This window comes from Pelecanus crispus, chromosome 4 (assembly GCF_030463565.1).
Source record: "Pelecanus crispus isolate bPelCri1 chromosome 4, bPelCri1.pri, whole genome shotgun sequence".
In the NCBI taxonomy this organism is placed as follows: domain Eukaryota; kingdom Metazoa; phylum Chordata; class Aves; order Pelecaniformes; family Pelecanidae; genus Pelecanus; species Pelecanus crispus.
In genome coordinates, this window is record NC_134646.1 from 70,336,476 (window position 1) to 70,357,342 (window position 20,867).

The 20,867-nt window shown below is 42.7% G+C and overlaps 1 protein-coding gene across 3 annotated transcripts in view; it reads left to right on the forward strand.

The window, feature by feature from the left end:
- Nucleotides 1-4,409: 4,409 nt before the first annotated feature.
- The window catches only part of FBXL5 (F-box and leucine rich repeat protein 5), a 37,202-nt gene continuing 20,744 nt past the window's right edge, over nucleotides 4,410-20,867 (forward strand). The window contains exons 1-3 of one of the 3 annotated variants that reach the window (XM_075708702.1): nucleotides 4,410-4,544; nucleotides 17,939-18,154; nucleotides 19,998-20,093. In XM_075708702.1, coding sequence (XP_075564817.1) covers nucleotides 4,410-4,544; nucleotides 17,939-18,154; nucleotides 19,998-20,093 — 447 coding nt within the window. The remainder of the gene's footprint in view (nucleotides 4,545-17,938; nucleotides 18,155-19,997; nucleotides 20,094-20,867) is intronic. The other 2 variants (XM_075708701.1, XM_075708703.1) reach the window with 2 other exon arrangements.

Sequence of the window (20,867 nt, forward strand, 5' to 3'; positions counted from 1 at the left end):
AAGCGTCTGGTTGTGTTCAATGACCACTATCACGGCTAGACCAATAAATCACAGCAATTTATTGAAGCAACAGACACACACAGGTTCTTTGGATTACCGGTGATAAATTCACTGACTGCAAGGCACATACAAATACCAAAGCTTTGGATAATACAGATGCATCAAAAGACATAAAAGTGACTCTATAGAGGTTTCTAAGTTTCCCAGGGAGGCACTTGGTATAACCAAGTGTTAGGTTCTTACCCAAAGGCATCCCGATGGGGGGGGAGAGAGGCTCAGCCCGTTGACTGATCCCAGAGGTCAGAGTAGTACACGGTGGTATCTTCCCTAACATCCCCTCTCTCTTAGGCTAATTTATAGTATTTTTACACATCAGGTGGAGCTTGAGGGACTCTAGTCATACATACCTTTGTTACAATTGGTGTAAAACTTTCTTGCTTCGTTTTAAACGTACAGGCTCGGAAAAATTCAGAGCGCAGGCTCAGTGAGGAGGGGTCTCACCTTAGAGGCGGGTAGGTTTGGGGATGGAGGTGTGTTTTGGTATTATAATGATATTATAATGAGCAAAGTTTACCAAAAGGACAGCATTTTGTCAAAATCATGACAGCTTGTTGGCTTAGGACATCAATTATGCAGCTTATCAGTGCCATGGTGCTCTTCTGAGTTCCTTATCTCAGAGCTGGGCTGTGGTATCTCCACACCACTCCTTCCTCTGGACAACTCTCTTTAGAGTCAGCACGCCAGGCTCCCCTGATGCTGCTGACACCCAAGGTTGCAGGCTTAGGGAACTTCCTGTGGGATAGATTCCTTGCATCCAGCTGCATTCCACCCGGAAAGCTTCTTCAATGCTGTGCCTTTCTTGAAATCGTAAATCTAAGTCTGATGTCTAAGTCACTTCCAGCAATTACTCCACAATGTGATAGAAAGATAACCAGTTGGTTTGTAACCTGCAGCAGAGTCTTCGGGAAAGCCAGATTTACCCAGAAAGGTATGTGCAGTGTTGTGCTTGATACGGTGGAGACACAGCAAATGCTGTACTTCAGTTACTCCTCTGATGCTTTTTCTCCCTATTTTTCTTCCTAACCCCTCTGAAACATGGCCATGCTGATAGGGCATCAGCATGTTAATCAAATGGTTTCAAGTCACTGTATTGGGTTCAGGATTAGAGTGTGCAATAATCCATGGAAGTAATTTTTTTTTTTTTTTAAATTATTATTATCCACTTTGCTAAAACCAAATTTTGCTCAATAATTTCAGGACTAACAGAAACCAGAGGCGTCACTGATGTGATGTTCTATATGGAACAGGGCAGAAATTGTCACTGATTTTCGCATCAAGACTAAAACTTCTGCTTAAAATGTACAGTCTAAATTAGAAAGACATAAAGATGAATACTGACTTTTGGAATGGCTTTTCTCCAAGGACACACCAGGTTAGGACTCAGTAACTTTGGGAAGAAGATTTGGGTGCTGCTCAGCTGGTGTTCTCCAAAAAAGAGATGACCTGTCATAACATCCCAGAGGGAATAGAAGTAGTCCAGCAACTGCTGGGATCCCCATCCCATCCCCTGTTGAGCTCCCTTTCCTCACTGGCCACTTCTAGAAACACAACATCAGGCCAGAAGGGCCTCTGAGCTGACTCAGCACAGCCATTTCTAATTTATGTTCTTAGTTTTGATTTAAATACATCATGTGATGGCTAAACTAACATACCTCCAGGGAAATTGTTCCAATGGTTTGATAGCCTTGAGAGTCAAACCTTAGCTCTGGCCTGAACTTGTCTACCTTTCGCTTCCAGTCACTGGATCTCATGATGTCTTTTTCTGTTACATTAATGAAGAACCTACCCTCAGAAACCTTCTCTCTGTGTAAATTCTTGTAGAAAATGACCAAGTGTCCCCTTAAACTTGTCCATGAAAAATTCAGTGTTTTAATCCCATTATCAGGCACTTTCTCTTGTAGTATTGTACTTCACTGCCATGAACTGGCTGTCCATCTTGCCTCCCAAGCTCTGGCAATTCATGCTGGATGCAGATCACTGTCCCCCGCTCTCTGCCCCTCTCTCCTAGAAGATGTTACTGCCCATGAAGCAGAGTCAACAAAAATAGCACCATATCTGCTCTGGAGATACTCTAGTTCACAAGCTGAGTATTAACTCAAACAACCATGAAATTCAGCGTATGCTTATATTCTGAAGCCCTGGAAGATGAGGAATGGACATGTTCTCTCTTGTTGTTTCTACCAGATGGGAGTGGTAACTTCTAGCAGAAGGAAGGTGTTAACAGGTAGGAACATTAATCCTCTATTATTACTCAGGCGTGACTTGCTGGCAGAATAACCAGGATTCTGTATGACTTCATGCTTTACGCCTGGAAATATGACCTTAGAACTGCTCATATTAACAGGCTCCTCTGTAAGCAATGAACTTCACCAGTTTTTTGAGGGCTTGTGTCTTTGGTGCATAACTCTACCTACAGCAGCAACCCAAGGTCTCACCTGCTCCCTTGTATGCTACGACACACTCTCTGTGCAAGAAATGCCCAAGCCCAGCACTAGAGCTGTGCTTACCAGCCAAGCAGTAAATGCAACCATGTGCTGGCTGGCCAGCTGCATAATGCCAGTGCTTTGCCTTCCTTTTTTTCTCTCACATGTAACTGCTTGTTTTCCCCAAAGTTGTATGAATTCAACCCTCCAAGATTCGTACTTATTTGCAAATACGATTAAGTAGGTCAGCATATTCAAAAGTCCTTGGAGGTGGAAAGGATGAATGGAAAAGGAAACGCCCAATACTGGAGTTGCTTAAGCCTCATTTCCTTAGATAAAGAGATCAAAAGATTATTGTGGGCACTGTGATCTAGATAACCCTCATCATGCGATCTCTCCTTCTCAGTTCACTATCTACTACTTTTACCAGCAATAATTTTGCATTTTATTCCCAAGCATTAGTATGTTGAGGAATACTGGACTAAAAACTTATGCGTGCCTTTGCTTGAAATTTTTCAATCTGTTTACAGTGAATTGCTTACCTCTATAACCTAGCTAGCTTTTAATCTATTTAGTATCTGCAACATAGATTTTGTACAGTAATAGTTTTCGGTCAGAAAGGTCTGCTGCCTTTATTACATTTGACAATGCATTTTTGGGACATTTACTACACGTGCTGGTCTGATGGTTTTACTACACATTGCTATGTTGGCCGACAGTTACACATTTCGTCAAACTGATGTGTCATCTCAATTCTGCTAAATGTTCCAACTTTTTTTGAAATGCTGCACGGGCAGATGAGCGTCAACTGCTGGTGTTCCTGCTGCTTTTGTCTTGGATGTTAAACAAACGCAGCATTTAACTCTGCTTATTCGGCACAAACGCTGCAAAAAGTTGGGCGCAGGTTTGCCGCTGCAGCCCAGTTTGGGACATGTCGTACGTCTCCCCTCAGGAACACCAGCTCACCTGCAGACACCCTCGTTATTCCTCACGCTGGCGTCTCCGCAGTTTATTTGGGTGAAGCGAGTTTTCCTTACTTCATGTAAGCACACAATGCAGTTTTTAATTCCTTCCGACTTAATTACAAGCATAAAAACCGCTGTGCCCCCGGCGTGCCAAGTTACCCGGCAGGCACGGAGACCCGCTACCCGGGGACAGCGGCCGTGCCCTGGGCACAGCCCGGGAGCCCGCGGGCCCCGGGAGCCGCTCCCGCAGCTCTGGCCAGCCTCCCCCACCCACATTTTGCGGGCCTGGCCTCCGAGTGCTGCTCGCCACACGCACAACCGCGCAGCGGCCGCGCTAGGGCCAGGCGGCCGCCAGCTGCCCCCGCCGCTGCGGAGAAGAGCCCCCCGCAGGCCCGCAGCCCCCCGCAGGCCCGCTCCCCGCCGCAGGCCCACAGCCCCCCACAGGCCCACAGCCCGCCGCAGGCCCACAGCCCCCCACAGGCCCACAGCCCGCCGCAGGCCCGCTCCCCGCCGCAGGCCCACAGCCCCCCGCAGGCCCACAGCCCCCCGCAGGCCCGCTCCCCGCCGCAGGCCCACAGCCCCCCGCAGGCCCGCTCCCCGCCACAGGCCCGCTCCCCGCCGCAGGCCCGCTCCCCCCCGCAGGCCCACAGCCCCCCGCAGGCCCGCCCCCCGCCACAGGCCCACAGCCCCCCGCAGGCCCGCTCCCCGCCGCAGGCCCGCTCCCCCCCGCAGGCCCGCTCCCCGCCACAGGCCCACAGCCCCCCGCAGGCCCACTCCCCGCCGCGCCAGCAGCGCAGCGCGGCCCGGCCCGGCCCGGCCCGACCCCGCGGGAAGGGGGCGGGGCGAACTGCGCCTGCGCACAGCCGCGGGCCGGGCGGCGGCGCTGGCGGGGCGGCCGCGGTCACGTGGGGCCGGGGCCGGCGGGGCGCTCTCCGCGGCGCGCCGCGCATGCGCGGGGCGGATGTTAGCGCCGCCGTTAGCGCCGCCAGCGCCGGGGCTCTATGGGGAGAACATGGCTCCTTTCCCTGAGGAGGTGGACGTCTTCTCGGCTCCGCACTGGCGGATGAAGCAGCTCGTGGGGCTCTACTGCGACAAGGTAGCGGGTGGGGGCGGCCTCTGCCCCGCTCCCCTGGGGCGGGCGGGAGGGAGGATTTCGGGAGTGCGCAGCTGTCAGCGCCCCGCCGCCCCGGCCCCGGCGGCAACTTCTCGCCGCTGCTGCGGGGCTCCCGGGCGCTCCGGCCCTTCCGCTGCGGGGCTGCTGGTGCCGCCTTCGCCGCCGCGCCCCACGCCCCGCTCGGCCCCCGGAGGGCCGGCCCGGGGCTCCCTCGCTTCCCGCGCCCCGGCGGCTCTGCCGCGCCGGCCGCCGGCGGGGGGGTCCCGCTCCGCTCCGCTGCCTGGCGGGGGCCGCCCCTTCCCGCCGCCTTGCCTCTCGCCGGGCCGCGGGGCGCCGGCCCTCGCCCCCGTGGAGCTCCTGCCCCAGGGGCGGGGAGCGGGCGCCGGGGCCGGCCGCGGCGGAGCAGCCACCGGCGTTACGGCGCGGGGCTGCCAGTGGGTGCCCCCGGGCCCCGGCGGGGCCGTGGTGCTGCGGGGGGCAGCGGCAGCGAGCCCCCTCGCTTCTCGTTAATTAGCCGGCGGCAGGCGAGGCAGCGGGGCTGCCCGCACTGCGAGCGGCTGGGTGCGCGTCTGCACGTGGGGCGTGTAGTCGGCGAGTAGCTTGAAGACACCCTTGGTAGGCTCTTGTTTTAATTATTTTAAATAGTCTGACTCGTGGACAAAAGTAATTTTTATTTTTCCATCAGAGCAGTTAGTAATCAAGGCTGATGCGTCACCCGAAAGGCAAACGTTGCTGCAGCAGCTGCGAGGGTAACGGAAGGGTTTTAGGCAAATACTTCAGAGCCAGCACTTGCACTGAGAGAAGTAGTGCCTCCCATCTCTGGGCATAAATGGCTGTTTGGAGAACCAGGTTGGCTCCAAGACGTTTAAAAGGAGGATGGAGTTACATGAGAGACAGTATAATAGCTTACTGCTGCCAGCAGGATGGGGGAGTTCTCCCTCCCTTCCCCTGTTGTCCACATGCCACCTTGCACTGCTCTGGGGCTCACCCTTCGCGTGAGCATGTTCAGTTTGCTCATCAGGTAAAGAAAACGCGAGTTGTTTTTTGCTGGGTTAGCTAACTGCACAGCCTGAGCAGAGGGTCTGGGGGGAGGAGAGGTGAGACCTTGCGTAATTTCGCTTTGCCTTTTATCTGTGAGCTTGTTTGCAGTTAACTCTATTTTTAATCTGTGGCGGCGTGAAAACTTGTGACATCTTAACAGAGTGGATTTTACATGAAGGGAAGGAAACACCTGGGACTCTTCTCCCCCTGGCCCCCAGCAGCAGTATTAGCGTCTTGTTGACAGCAACTGAACAGGTTTTGTTTGAACCTCCAGATACTGTAGTCATTTGGGTTTTGTTGCCACAGAGGCATTTCTGTCACTTTTATTGAGTCGCCCACAAAGTTTTCAACAAATTTACCGTGGCTTGATAAAAGTAAAACTGCCTGGGCAGGAATGGTTGGTTTTCTTAAATATTGGCAAATTTGATTAAAACTACCCAGTTAGCAATGAACATAATCTCTCATTTTCTAAAAACTTTTATACAGGAGTTTTCTTCAAAAGAAAAAAGAAGCAAGCAGTGCAAGCATGAATGAATGGTGCTTTTTTTTAAAGTATTCAATCTTGCATCCTTTAACCCTGTTTCAGAAGTTGGAGGCTGTGTCTGGCCTGTGACCTTTGTATTGGAGTAACAGTAGTTTTGCATCAGGAAAAACTGAACTGTGTTTGATTTTCCTTCTTGTGTGGTTGAGATGCTGTAGTTAGATAAGACTGTAGTTCTGCTTACATGGCAATTATAATCTGTAAAGCCATGCTCTTTATAAACTTAGTTCGTTCTTGAGGGGCCTGTAATTTTGTGACTTGCATGTTACCTCCTGTTCCTCATGCTCCCTGTACACTGTAATATAGTCGCTGTTAGCGGCTGAATTTAGTAAATTCCACCAAATGTTAGCGAGGGTGAAATGGGCGCATCTGTGCTTTGCATTTCAGGGGAACAACTATGATGTTACTGATGGGTAAAGTATGTAGGTACTTAAATAATCCTTTAGGGCAGAGAGACACAGTTTGTGTTCTTCCAGAACTTAATGTGAGACAGAACAGTGAATGAGACATTTAAGATGTTTGGTGCATTAGGAAAGTTATCCTACTTCTTTTTTTAAACTGTTGCTAGCAGAGATCTCGCCATACATTTGCTGCATTCTTAAATGGCATTTTTACCTGCATTGTACACAGTGCCCTGGACTTGGATAGTAAGGATAACTAATATTCTGATTAGTGAGGAAACCCACAAAGTTGTCAAATCTGTTGCCTAATCTGATGACAAGTAGATTCTTTAAGTCCTCAGAGGATGCACCCCCCTGTAGGTAGTGGAGTGCTACAGCAGACACTCTTCATAGTTAAAATGCTTTCCCTAATGCCTGACGTCATCTTTGCTACAAATAGAGCAGATTCTGTTTTCCTATCTCTAGTGAACCGTTCGCCGTGATTTGCAAATTGTAGCCCTGTCCTCCATCTTAGTTATCTGTTTTCTGGCCTAAGCAAACTGATGCATTCTACTTCACCGTATGGGTCACGCTTTCCGTACACCAGTGTACGTGTTGCTTTTGTCAAGACTAAGCTGCCGTTCTGTAACAGTTTAAGCTATCTGACTGCTGCTGTTACGACTGCGTGCCTTTCTTGCTCCCATCAGCACTTGAAGTGACTCACAAAGGCTCTAAGCTGGCAGAAAACATTTTTTTTTTTTTTTTTTCTGAAGCAGGGTAGTTCTGCTGTTGATGTAGTGCTGCCAGCAAGCACTGGTCAGATGAGTACTGAAGCCAATGCGAGGCAGAGGGTGGGACCGTGACAGCCAGCAACTACATTGGCTTAAGCTACTGTGAAACCTCAGCCTAATTATGTCTATGTTTTCCTGAAATCTGTTGTGCAAAATGGGACACTGCTGGTGTTGAGTAGAGCAGATGTGTTTTGGATGTGTTATTCTGCAAGCTCTATATTTTTATTTTTTGTTTTTTAAACAGCAGCATGCTCGCTTTGTGGTTCTCTGTAAATCCCATGCTTCTCTGAGGACTGATATTCAAATTTGCTTTCATATTTTGTCATTAGACTTCTACCCTGTATGTGGAAGTATGCACTTGTCCAAGCCAGCGTGTCGGTGTCCACTAGAGACCGTTTCTGTTGTCGCATTATGATCTTGTGTTTCCTGCACTCGAGAATGCGCCACTCCTGTTTTACCAGCTTTCCTGCTTTCCCAGCTGTGGCTGAAAGTATCGTATCTATCATGAGGCAGCACAGGTTTCAACTGATCGTGTACTGAAAATCCCCAGCCGCTGTTTGGCTGGAAGCGCTGGTAGCTATGGCTGGAGAGCACTGTTCGCAAGTGCGTGAGCTACCCTGTGATTTCGTGTAGACTGTATTAGTTTGCTGTAAGGCATGGTTTCTCTAAGGTTTTTTTAATACTGTTTTGATCTGTAACGTGTCGTCTTCCTCTTAACTAGTTTTGTTTTCTTATAGAAAGGAAATCAGATATTCCCCCCCCCCCCCCCCCCCCCCCAAACAAATCTGTGCTGGCCGATTGTTACTTCATTAGCTTCAAGATCAGGGCTATTCAAGCAGCAGACTCTGGTCTAGCTACACACTGAGATTAAATTTTGTCTGGGCCTTCCCCAGAGACAAGACACCTTGTATGGGATTTAAAACTCCCTGCTCTCTTGTGGAGTTACTGCAGCTGAAGAGTATGTTTTCAAACCTTTGTGTTATAGAATTACCCAGCAAGTTTAGGCTGCTTTAGGAAAAGGAATAGGAAAAATAGTTACGCTCTAAATGCTGTAATGCAGTTATCGGTGATTGATGACTTGTTCTCATGTCTTTCTCCCTCTCAAAACTAGCGTGAGACTTCTTACTGTGCCTGAGTGGATCGAACAGCTAGCTGCTGCTGGAAGGGTTAATTTTGGATTATATCCTCTGTGCTTGTCTGCCCCCTTGAAGAGCAGCTAGTTCATCCAGTGAAGTGAAAGGTGAATCAGTAAAACTGGCTCGCTAAGAGGTCAAACAAGCTCTAGAACCAGATTGATGGTATGGGATGAGGGAACAGGACTAACCATTGCAGAAGTAAACAGCTGCTTTAATGGCTCAGCTGTATTGTGAAATCTTTGGGTGTTTGATCAAACACATCTAAGGTCCTTCTTCTGTTTGCCTGACTTCAGTCTTCTGTGATCTCATCTTTCTACAAAAGATCTCTGCAGTTATTTCTCATGGTTCAGTAATTACTTTGGCTAGTTCTTCCAGGAAATTTGGATCAATTTTGTCATGTTCTGCTGACTTGAATGTATTGAACTTGTATAAATATTTAACTAGTATTTTTCTTTTCTAACCTATGCTTCTGACTCCTTGTTAAAAATTAATTGCCATAAATATTTTTCCTAATTAACTTCCTTATGAAGACTTCAGCAAAGACGACATTTAATTTTTCTGTTGTCATCTCTGCCTTTACTGATAAATAGTTGACTTAAAGTATCCTTTTTATTCCCTTATCCAAGTATATATAGATTTTTTGCTGTTTTTCTGTGTCCTCTGTTCTCCTTGTTTAAAATCTAAATGCTGTTCTGTTCCACTTACCTGCAGTGGTAAGTTCCTGGTTATTTTTGTAGGATTCTTTTCAAAAATTCATATAGCTAAAAAGTTCCTCTCTTTGTTTCCTAATAATGGTTTCTTTTGATAACTCACATTTCTTTAACCTTTGTGTCTATTTCAGTAGCCGCCTATTGCGCTTCAGTTGTTTCTCTTCCCTGCAAGCTTTGGCCACCGCTGAAGAGAATGAATTGTTTTCATGTGTTAAGTTTGTGATGTTCTTACAATCAGGATATTGCAGATGAACCATTTTAGGAGTGAAAAATACTCCTGAATTAAGTTGAATTGACGTTGTAAAGCACTGGGCAGGGAATTAGATGACCACATTATGGTTACGCTTTTTGTGGCAGCAAGTGGGACTGAAGTATGAAAAATTAGACAAGTTAAGTCTTTTTCTGTTTCTAACAACAAACGGTAAAGCTTTCATTCTACTTTTGAAATCCCTCTTCAGTATTTTGGTACGCTGCCATTCATTTTCCACTGCTGCTTCAAATATGTGTGTGTTGATTTAGAAATTCATAGGATTTGGTTATTGCCAGTTAACATTATGTAGCATTGAGCACTTGCCTTCGCCTACGTTCAGAGTGAATAAACAGCTACTTAGGATGCTTAGTGTTAGTAAGACTGCAAATGATGGGCTACACTATCATTACAGGCAGTAGATGGAAGGAAATTCCTTCCTTCTTGATGGAAGGAAATTAAACCTCCTCGTTAGCATCCAGAGATAGGTGATCAATTTGCTGTCCATGCCTCTGACTATTTCATCAGAGACTCTACCAGTTGTCTTTACATCTTAGCTTCTGGATGCTGAATAGTTCAGTAACTTCTTGCTATACCTATTGGGAAATAAAAGCTTTGAATTAATTTCTCATGCAGAAGAATATTTTGAAGATGAATCTGGAAGTGACAATGTGTTTTAAATATCTACATTTTAAAGCAAATGCATTTTAAATAAAGTGCCAAAGGGGGTCTGAAATGGGGGACAACGGTGACAAAACATGTTTGGATTTTAAGTGAGATTCTTCAGACCTGCATAGCAATTTTGCTCCTTTTTTTTCAGGACACTTTTAGCTCTTGTTGCCACCTCAAACCTTCTCTCCATTTCTTTTTTTTTTTTATGTCTAGCAAAACACCTATATTTTTCTTACTGTCAAGAAGCTTCACCCTTTTGTCTCTCTTTTTTGCCTTCAGAAGAAAAACATGAGGGTATTTTCTTATGCCAGACAAGTAGCAGAGTTTTTTCCAAGCAATTGCTTAGCACCTATTTTTGCCCTTGAGTTGTAGGAAAAAAAGTTTTCTGTTCACCCTTTGCATGTTGCTCTGATCTTTTGTCCTCTCTTCCATCCTGCTCTGGAGAGCAGTAATAACCCACCTTTGCCCTTCTTTACTTTAAGCAACAATTTATTCTCTCCTACTCTGTGGCACAAAAAAAAAAGAGAAACTGATGCCTTCTAAAAAGCTGGAGACTGTAATTAGTGTGTATCCGTGTTCATACAGGTTTTATGCAGCTATCCTAGGATGTGCTTTAACTGATTAAATAGAATGTAAGTTGTAATTCTTGAGAGACTTGGCTTTTTATTTGTTTTGTCAGTTAGTGCCCAAGCTGGATGAAGCTGGAGTGGTGAATTTTTCCAGTGCCCACTTTTGATTGTGTTAGGAAATGGCAAGGAGACTGGTGCAGAGGGTCAAAGGCATTTTTGCTATGTTTGTAGTTTGTGAATTACTGCAGTGGGAGAGCAGAGAGGAGCTTGAGGCTGCTGTTATTTCACTCTTGGGACTTCAGATAACTCCTGACAGAAGGCAGAAAGGCCAGGTCTTAGCAGGAACCTATCTGTGTGAGGATATGAGACAGGAAAGAAGTCTTCTATGGTATCTAGAATGAGTATGAGAAACGCCGTGACACAGACACCTAAATCACAGCACCATTGCAAGTGTTTGTCATGCTTTCGTTTGAGGCCCTTGTATTTCATATCCTTGCTAGATTTCTCTTTAATGTTTTATTGAGGTCATCTCTGCAGACCTGGTGACAGCCTGTGTCCCTTCATCCTGGTAGACTTCTGCTTGTGGAAGGCACATGGTGGAGGAGGCTCAGCTGATTTTACCAGTGCTTCCCGAGCTGTGCTTTCTGCTACGGTCCCCAGGGAGGTCTGACACTCATAGCAACTGCATCACTGAAAATCTTTGTGCAGTCAGTCCCGTATTGTTATTTATGTCTCTTTGTGAAAAGCCCTCCATGATTCAGAAGCTGATCTACAGGTGTTCACTGGACAAAATTGATGTGTATGTTGTGTAAGAGAGTGGTATGGAATTCCCAATAAAAATGGAAGTACAGCATTTTGTTTCCACCTCTCCTGTGCTCTTATGCATGGCATTTGTCAGCTTGATCTTAGCCATTCAAAGTACAGAGTATGAAATTTTGCCTGCCCTGTTGCCTGTGCTCGTTGAAAACCAAAATAATTCTGTGTACCTTAATCTTTGAGTTAATATAGTGTTTGTTGTTCAGGTTTGTTTTTTCTTTTTGAAAGGCTCTTGGAAGATTTTAGTTAAGCTGCAAAACAACTGATAAGATTACATAGAGGACAGGATTATACAGAGATGATGACAGACGGGCATTTGAAAGTTTTGGATTTCTTGTTGAGTTCTGCCGGATCCTGTCCTGCCTGCCTTACTAATTACTATTATTTTGGGTTGACCCACAGCCAAGAAGAGCACCCAGGGTAGAAAACCTGTATTACTCCTCTGACTTAAGGCTTCATACATCTGAACTGGAGCATGAAGTAATTTAGCTGATTCTCTTACTGTTTATCTCCTATACCTCTACATAAAGATAAGCCAAGGAGCAGATGACAGTGAGAGGACAGTCATCATTTTTGCTAGGCTATCTCGACACTATAGCTCTTCCTTGGGGACAGTATAAACTGAGCTTCTTGTTCTGGATTCCTAGGTAAGATGTGGCATGTAACTGGGTGTCAGTGCAGGCTGTCTGTCAGACTAGCTCACTGGCCAGGTGAGAAATGAACCCACTAAAAAGGCACAACTTCTTACTGGATCAGTACACTCAACGGGTTTGTCTTGCAGCTGTGTAATTGCTGGGGCACATTCCAGGGAAGTGGTAGGAATGCACAGCTGGAAGCAGGGGCAGGGCTACTGCTTCTGGGTGTTTTCCTCCTCCACCCCCAACCCCTAATTTACAGCAGATTAAGTATAACATGAAACCACATGCTCTTGGTGTTGACACAGGCACACCTTGTTATGGTCTTTGTCCCTCCATTTTCTTGCTCATAAAATTGAGATAATATCTGCAGAGTCCAAGTTCCTGTCCTTTAGTGCTATTGCAAATGTGAAGTGATAATACCTAAAAATGTAAGAGTGAAAAGTTGTAGCTGACTAGTGATGCCATGCTGCTTTTTTTTTTGTTTGTTTGTTTTCCTGGTGCTATTCTAGTCTGAAAATGTTAGGTTTTCTTTTTAATCAAAGTGGTCTGCCAGCTCCATAATGAAAAAGATTCTATTATTTTTTGTTAATGAGTTTTAAATCTGCCGCGGTAACTAGTGGTAGAAATCTAGTCTGCATTGATCATCAGAAATGCTCTATCTTTATTTCACCTCCAGTAGCAATCAGCTGCTTGTATAGGTCTTAATGAGCAGAGTGGTTACATGTGGAAAGCAGAATATATAGGAATGACCTATTGAAAATGTTACTTGTGATGATCCATGAAAAGGAAGAAAAATTGCCTTTTTTTTTTTTAGATCCCAGATTGAATTTTTAGGGTTAGTGCTTGTTCGCAAGTTATATATGCTGATGGGGAGACCCTTCATTTGAAATAAAGCAGTTTCTGAATTTGTAGCCACTTTTGACTTTAGCCTCGAGTAACTATTCCATTTTAAATTTGTGAAATTTTGGTCAAAGTAGAAAAATTACTTTTCTCTTTCCTGTTCTCTTTCCTTACGTTTTTGTTGTTTTCCAGCTTGTAGTTGGGAGTAAAGAGATACTTGTAACTGGGAAAGTTAGCAGACAGCATAGACTCTGCTTACTGCTGTGCTAGTGTGATAAAATAGTGTACTTCTTTTTCTTTATTCCTGTTTGCTACTTTCTCCTTGCCAATTAATAGTATGCTTGGATATTTTTAAGGAAGATGCAAGCCTTTTCCACTCGTTAAATGTATTTTTGGCATAGATAGTATGAAATAACTGTTTCAATTTACTCACTGTAAACTAACATTTCTGGAAAATTAATTTTCTTCTCCTTCTAGGAAGACATTTTTCCATATTGGCATGCATGTAAAAACACTTCCAGAAACCAAGTAATACTGTGTTTTGTTTGGTGATTTAATTAGCTGTCTTGAGCTTTCTTATTTATTCACAACATTTTGGATAGAAATATCTGTCTTCATCTGACAGAAAGTTTCATTTTTTAAAAGAAAGCAGTAAAGCCACAAAGGAGATGCAAGAGTTGAATGTAGAATTACCTTCAGTTGAACGTCACGAACACAAAGCACTGTATAAATAGCAATTATTGTTAATCTTGCTGGTATTGTCATCTTGCTCTTGAAGCACAAAAATGAAATAATTGCTTAAAGTAAGGAAAGGTGTTTGCTACATCTCTGTACATTCATTCGTCTTGACCGTGTTAATGGCACTGTTGTAGTCCAGTGGAGTTGGGCACTGACCAAAAGCTGGCGTATGATTGTCTGAGCTACAAGGATTTTTTCCAAGCATAGCTATTCTTTAATTCCATAATTTGAGGTTTTAAAAAAGATGTCCATCAAGTGATTTCTTAATTCAGAGTTACTCTTTTTTCCTGCAAAGGAAGGATGGAATTACCTGATCTTGAATCAATGCCAAAAAACTTCCAACATCTACTTCTTAATAATCCTAATACTAGTTTGCATATTGTTTTCAACCCTCATGAAAACCCAATATTTCTGATTTTTGTCTTGATTTTTAATACTGTATACTGCAAAACCCCTAAACCGACCAGTTAAGTATGAAGAACTTCAGAGAACAGCAGTCTTAGGTTAGCATAACTATCCCTTGTCATGCTGTTACTTGGAATAGGTTTGGTACATTTTGTGACCTTGTGTTTTACTTCACGGCTGGCACTACAGTGGCCCTTGGATTATTGATGTGCCTTTCCCAGTTTACATGAAATAAAGTTGATGTGTGGTGTGGTGTGTGGTTTTTTTCTTTTTAAGGGTTTAATAAATAATACCAAGTTTAACAGCTCCTGGCTACTTCTAGAACATGCCTGCATCAGCCAAAGGTCTGTGAAGTGTTTCAGACAGAATTTGCAATGCTGTGGACTGACTGTTGTTTGGCCTGTTACTCAGGCTATTTGGATTATGTAGAATTCTTAAGTTTCATGAGGCTTCAGGAGGCACCATGACTGTTTCTCTTCTGGTGCTGCTCCTCAATTCCAGTTTGCATTCCAAACACAAAAACAGTTGTACTGTAACTTACAATTGTTTAAATCTAATATCTTCAAAAGTCCAGAAAGCTCCCAGGTATCTCTAACACCTGTGGCTGTGATAATCGGTTTAGTGTGCTGTGTTTTAAGCCTGCTCAGGGATCACACATGCACTGTGCTTTGTATTTTTGACCAGTCAGCAAATATTCTTAATACAGCCCTCCTGCCGTTCTCTTGGGATTCTCCATCTGAGTTTGGGGGGCGGTGGTTTTCTTTTTGCACTACTAAACTCCTGCACTAGTTTTCCTTGTGTAGAGCTGGTAAAAAGTGGACCTCGGAGCATAGCAGCTACTGTCTGTTAATAGTCTTGGTCCCCCATCGTAAGATTTCATCAGTCCTGGTAATGAAATTACAGATCTGACCAAGTGACTTTGTTGCTAGGCTACCTGTCCTCTGAAAAACCAGTTTTCCTCAGCTTCGGCTGACCTTTTTAATGTACCAATTGCTGATTCAAGTACAGTCATTAAATTGCAATATCCTCTCCATAGTTCCTAATCTCCTGGATATCTGCTGGAAGGCTTAGTAGCAGACATGAATATGCAAGCATTTCATGTTACAGTGGCGTTTATAACAATACATTTATAACAGGAATTCCTAAATTGGATGCACCAATGGATTCTTTATATATATATATATATTTTATAAATATTCAGGTTTGTGGATGATAATAGGTAGATTCAACAGAAGTTTGAGTCCTGAAAAGATTTTGAGTCAGGAGGATGAGTAGATGCTGTTTTGTATCAGAAGTAATTTCGTGTGGGTTTGTGGTTTGGTGTTTTTTTTTTTTTTAACCTAACAGCAAAATACAATAGTTTTGTCTAACCTTCCTGTTACACACTTCAGCAGCCTTGTTTACGTTTCTACGTCAATCAGAATGCCAAGCATTTGGGAGCAAACGGGATTCTTGGGGAGAAAAGGGTCTTTGGGGACTGACTTCAGGTGTTGTAGATCCTTATGGGTAGAATGAACGATTTTGAGACAGTCCTTGATCAAGAGAAATGCTACATTAGAAAGCAAACTTCACCATTATTGAGGTCTGAATCAGAAATGGCTGGAGGTGAGGGGGCTATCCTGAAGATGTATTTCTGCACCCATCTCCCGTGCTTGTTCAGGCTTCTGCTTTTTGGTGTGGAAAGTGTAGCCTGTAGCTTCATCTAGTACCACTGCTCTGTGTATTGCATTCTCTGAGCTTAGCATAGGATAGAAATGGTCGTCTGAGCCAAGATCTTTTCCCGTTTGTGATATGTGCATAACAGTGCATCACAAACACACAATTTTTTTTCTGACCAGTCAGTAGTTGGTCTAAAAGATCCTGGGGAGGAAAAACCCTTACCTTTGCCTCATTTTCTGTCTCCGCTGAGGCTAAGTAAACGTGTTTTTCCATAGTGGCAGTCATTTTGCTCGTATGTAGAGCACGTAATGTACAGTAGGCACAGCTGAGTTGGAGTTGCATAAGCACTTGGCAGATGTCCAGCGTGTTTTGGTTGCATTGCTGGTGGTTGTCAGGAAGTGGCAATGCCGTGTCAGAATAAATAAGTGCGTTTGGGTTTTTTTTTAAACCATAGAAGTTTTCGGTATCTCAATTTATGGTTATTTTTGATGTATGTAAGTATTACATATGAACATGTAAGTCTCAGATTCCCACTTCTAGTAAACCCCTTAGATACCAGAATCTTTGTAAATTAAAACACTTATGAATAGTTTAGTAGCTTGTTTTCGGAATTAAATTAAAATATTTCTATTTTTAGAATGTTTGCTCTTGTATATTGCTGTAGGCTATGATTCTTGAAGCTGCACGTTTAAATAAAACATAAGAATGGAAAAAATTCTGGTTTTCTACATTCACCAAAGGAAAATGCAGTTTTAAAACATATTGTTACTAGTGGTGACTGTACGCATGTAAAAATGGCACATTACCTAGAACTTTGTGCTGTCTTGATTTGTTGGTTCTTGGTCTATTGGAAACCTTTTCCAATAGCTAGTATAGTTTGTATTCACTTGGTAGGACTCGGCGTTCCTTGTGGATAATACATCCCTAAAGGTAGGCTCAGGGGCCTGTGATAATGGCTTCTTAGGAAGGACTAAAATGCAGATCTGGGAAAGTGGCTAAGCCTTTCAGTTACCTGCCGGGCTGGTGTGATTGCATTGATTTCTACCAGGAAATCTTTCTACATTTGTTTATCTCAAGGTTTCACAACATGGGTTTATGTTCCTTAAAAACAACTTTGATCTTACCGGCTTCTTAAAGCTAATGCTATAACCACGTTGTTCTCTCAAGGATGATCTTCCTTTAACAGTTTATGGTACTACTTTGCTGTTTTCTTAAGCTCTGTTCATTCACATGGAGTGAGACAGTTGCCTTCAGAATTTGTGTGATTGAATGTAACACACCTTGGTTTACAATGTGCGTTATTGCATGTATTACGCTTTGTTAAACTTTTGTAGTTATCATCAGTTCCTTGTAATACTTCTAAAATCCGTAGCTTCATTTTTTTTTTCTTCAGAGCCTGTGATGGGAAATGCAGTTACATAGTTGCTGCTGGAAATGGGAGAATTGTGCAATTAAATCCCTTAGTTTACTTAAACCTCATTCGGAAAGCACAATACTGTTGTAAACCTGTTCTGTTAACTTACTTTCTGGAGTTAACAGAACTCAGGTGTGAATGGCTTACTGTTGTAATGAACTGTAAGAGGAAACATACATGAAATAACCATGCATAATGAGTTTTTGAAAGTTTTAAAACAAGTTTGAGGGTTTTTATATATAATTTGTGTCAGTTCCTGTGAACAAACAAAAATCAAATGGCAAGTCAGTCATGAAGGTTAAAATAATAATGAATTCTAGGAATAATTTCAAAAGTCATAATAATAGGGATATTATATAAATGTTTGTTAATCTGTAGTATTCAAATGCCAATATTAATTCTGCCCACTTCTGGAAGCAGTTGTATTAAATTATATTTTAATGTACCAATTAGATAAATTACAGGAAAGTTACTATTCAAATAGAAGACTAGTTTGTGTATTCCTATCTATGCACTTGAATCTCTGACTTTTATCTGTTGCACTTGAAGACTGGAATTAAAAGCATTCATTACTCTAATTTTTGATGTCTATGAAGTGAGTTGCTCGAATTGCAGACTCAATTTTTATTTTTGCCAGTTTTCTTTATAAAACTGAAGGTTTTCAGCTTTTATAAGTAATGGGAGCAATGAATAACAGGAGCCTAATACCTGTTCTAAGGATCTAACTTGACCTTGACATGATTTTCATTGGGGTTTTTATGAGCTTTTCTTTCTTCTAGCTTTCCAAGACCAACTTCTCCAACAACAATGATTTTCGGGCTCTTCTGCAATCTCTTTATGCCACATTCAAGGAATTTAAAATGCATGAGCAGATTGAGAATGAGTGTATCATTGGTTTACTTCAGCAACGTAGCCGGACAGTGTACAATGTGCACTCGGACAACAAACTGTCAGAGATGCTTAGCCTCTTTGAGAAAGGGTTAAAGAATGTAAAGGTAAGTAGACACTAAGAAGGACTGGTGTCCTAAGGAAGACATGTTGTGATTATGTATTAGTTTGCCTCAACTTTCTTCATATTCTCTACAAAGAAATTAAGGAGGAAGAATAAACATTTGTGGTTTCTTGACACAGTAGTGAAAGCTTTCCAGTCTGAAACACAAATTCTTTTTGCCATTCATCACAGTTACTAAATTTCTAGTAAAAATTCTTTTCAGAGGTGGATTTTGTGACAGAAGTCCTTTGCTGCATAACTGGAGGTGTTTTGGAGAGACAAGAAGTTTGAAATACAAAGACTGCTCTGCTTATTGGTCAAAACAGTTTCTGATGATAGAAATAATGTTTTTTATTAATTTGTTAGGAAACCCCAAGTATCTTTTTTTTTGTGGCATGTAGCATTATATTACTGTCACAAATGGAGATGATTACAGGACTTCAAAACAAAAAAAGCATTGTTTTATTCTGTTAGTGGGTCATGTACCTCCTTCCAGTACAGTAATCTGTTGCTCAGTAATGCTGTTAATGTTCCAGTCCTCAACAAACAATTAATGTTATTTCTCCAGCTGGCTTTTTCACGACTTAAAGTTCTCAAATCCTTCTCCAGTAGAATCCTACTTGAATTCTGCTGTGACTTTCCTCTGGGGTATCCAGCTCAGCTTCCCCTTCCTGCACTCTAAGATAGTCTCCAGTAATAATTTTTCATCCCATATTACATTTCTAGTACACATGGTCCGTATTTTCAGTAAGAAAAATACTAAATACGCAGTTGATTGATTCCATTTTACTATCTAAGGCCGTTTATGAGCTGGGAATGCTGCAAGTAATTTGCCCCCCCACCCCCCCCCCCCACCTCAAAAATTTTAAACCTTAAAATTTCTTTGTTTCCATTAATGAATTGGAAAATGAAGGAAAGTGAAGGAGAGGGGAAATGTCACACTTGACTTTGTGTTATACCTTCTCTGATAGGATGCTCATGTTACTCTGTTACTTGACTGAATTTCCACGCTTTACTTGAAGTGTGGAAAAAACCCCAGATTTCTCTAGCTCTCTTTAGATACGTTAACTGTTTAACTTTTTTGGGGAGTGTGGTTTAATTTAAACATGATGGCTTAAGCTGTAACAGTCAGGGTTTCTTGATTTGTAGAAGTTGGAAAACAAAAACTTACATCATTTACTGTAAGAGCTATGAGGAACTTCAGTATGTTGCAATTACTGGGCAGCCTTCAGAACTAGCTGCTTATTACTGGCACAGAGAACAAGCTAACAAATTGATAGATGAGGTTGGTCTAACTTTTAAATATTAAAGACAGTTACATCTTTATTTAACAGTTCTTTCCATTTCCAGAGTAAATATCTATAGAGCATGTCTTACTATAAATTCTGATTATAATTTGGAAGATAGAATTGTAGAACAACTAATGTCAAATGTATGCAGTTAAAAGTTGAAGTGGAACTGCTGTATCTTAGAATAATTCTTACCCAAAACATGCAAATATTTAGATGAGTCTGTTACTGCTTTGAACTTTGGGTGAGACTGCAGACTGGCAGACTTCAGTCTTTGCTCTAAAATGTGATTCAAGAAGTTAATTCATATCTGATAACAAAATAAATTTGAATCAGGCAGGAAGGGAATACTTTGTTCTGCCTAGTAAGAGGCCAGCAGAGACTGTCAGCTTGTCATGAAACTTTGTAAGTGAACACATTCTTACCATGAAATAGAGCAAATGCACGTATGGGGAAGACATAATGGGCTTTACTTTGAAACACTGGTTTATTTAACAGTTCGACCCTTGAATGAATGGACAAGATTAGATAATAGTTAAATCTTTGCTTTCTTCTCAGAACGAGTATGAACAGCTAAACTATGCGAAACAGCTGAAGGAGAGATTGGAAGCCTTTACAAGGGATTTCCTTCCTCATATGAAAGAGGAAGAGGAGGTAGGTAAAATTCTTCCTCAAATATTATGCTGATCTTCCTTGGGGTGTGGTATGACTGAATAGAGACAAAGAGCTTAGGTTCATTTTTTTTCACATTTCTCTGTTTTTATTACTATGCCAATTTGCATTCAGGGCGGTGGTGTCATTGTTCTGTTCTCTGACTGCGAAGTGACACATGTTGAAATAGTGAATATATTGAAAATTTACGATGAAATTCTGGTCCTTTAAAAAATTGATAACAAGTCCACTGGGGCTCGGATTTGTTTGTAGCTGGTAGTTATTTAAGAGGATGTGTAGCAAAACTGAAAGGAAAAAGAGAAGTCCTGTAAACCAGTCCTTCATGACTCAAACTGACGCTCCCAAACAGCCTCTGACCTATATTTGAAACATAGACTAGTACTGCCAGTCTGATGATTTATGGGTATCCAAAAACTGGGAAGCATCTTCTGGAGAGAGTAAATCTTCCGAAGTCTGTCCAAGAGAAATCTTTTCTTATGTTTTTCTTCCTTGCCACTTTGTGAGTACCTCGATAAGTTATATAGTTCAAGCAACTTTAATCAGTTTTCTGTTGGGGAAAAGTGTTAAACAGCTTGCCTGAGACTATGCAGTGATCCATTGGCAAGCAGAGGGTTGGAACTCAAAACTTTCATGGTCCTGTCCTTGGGTTTACTTAATGTATGACATGTTTTACTTGGAGAGAATTTGAAATAGGAAATTCTGTTTTGGTCGGTCTGTGTAGCATTATCAACTATCGCCATCAGCACCAGACTTTTT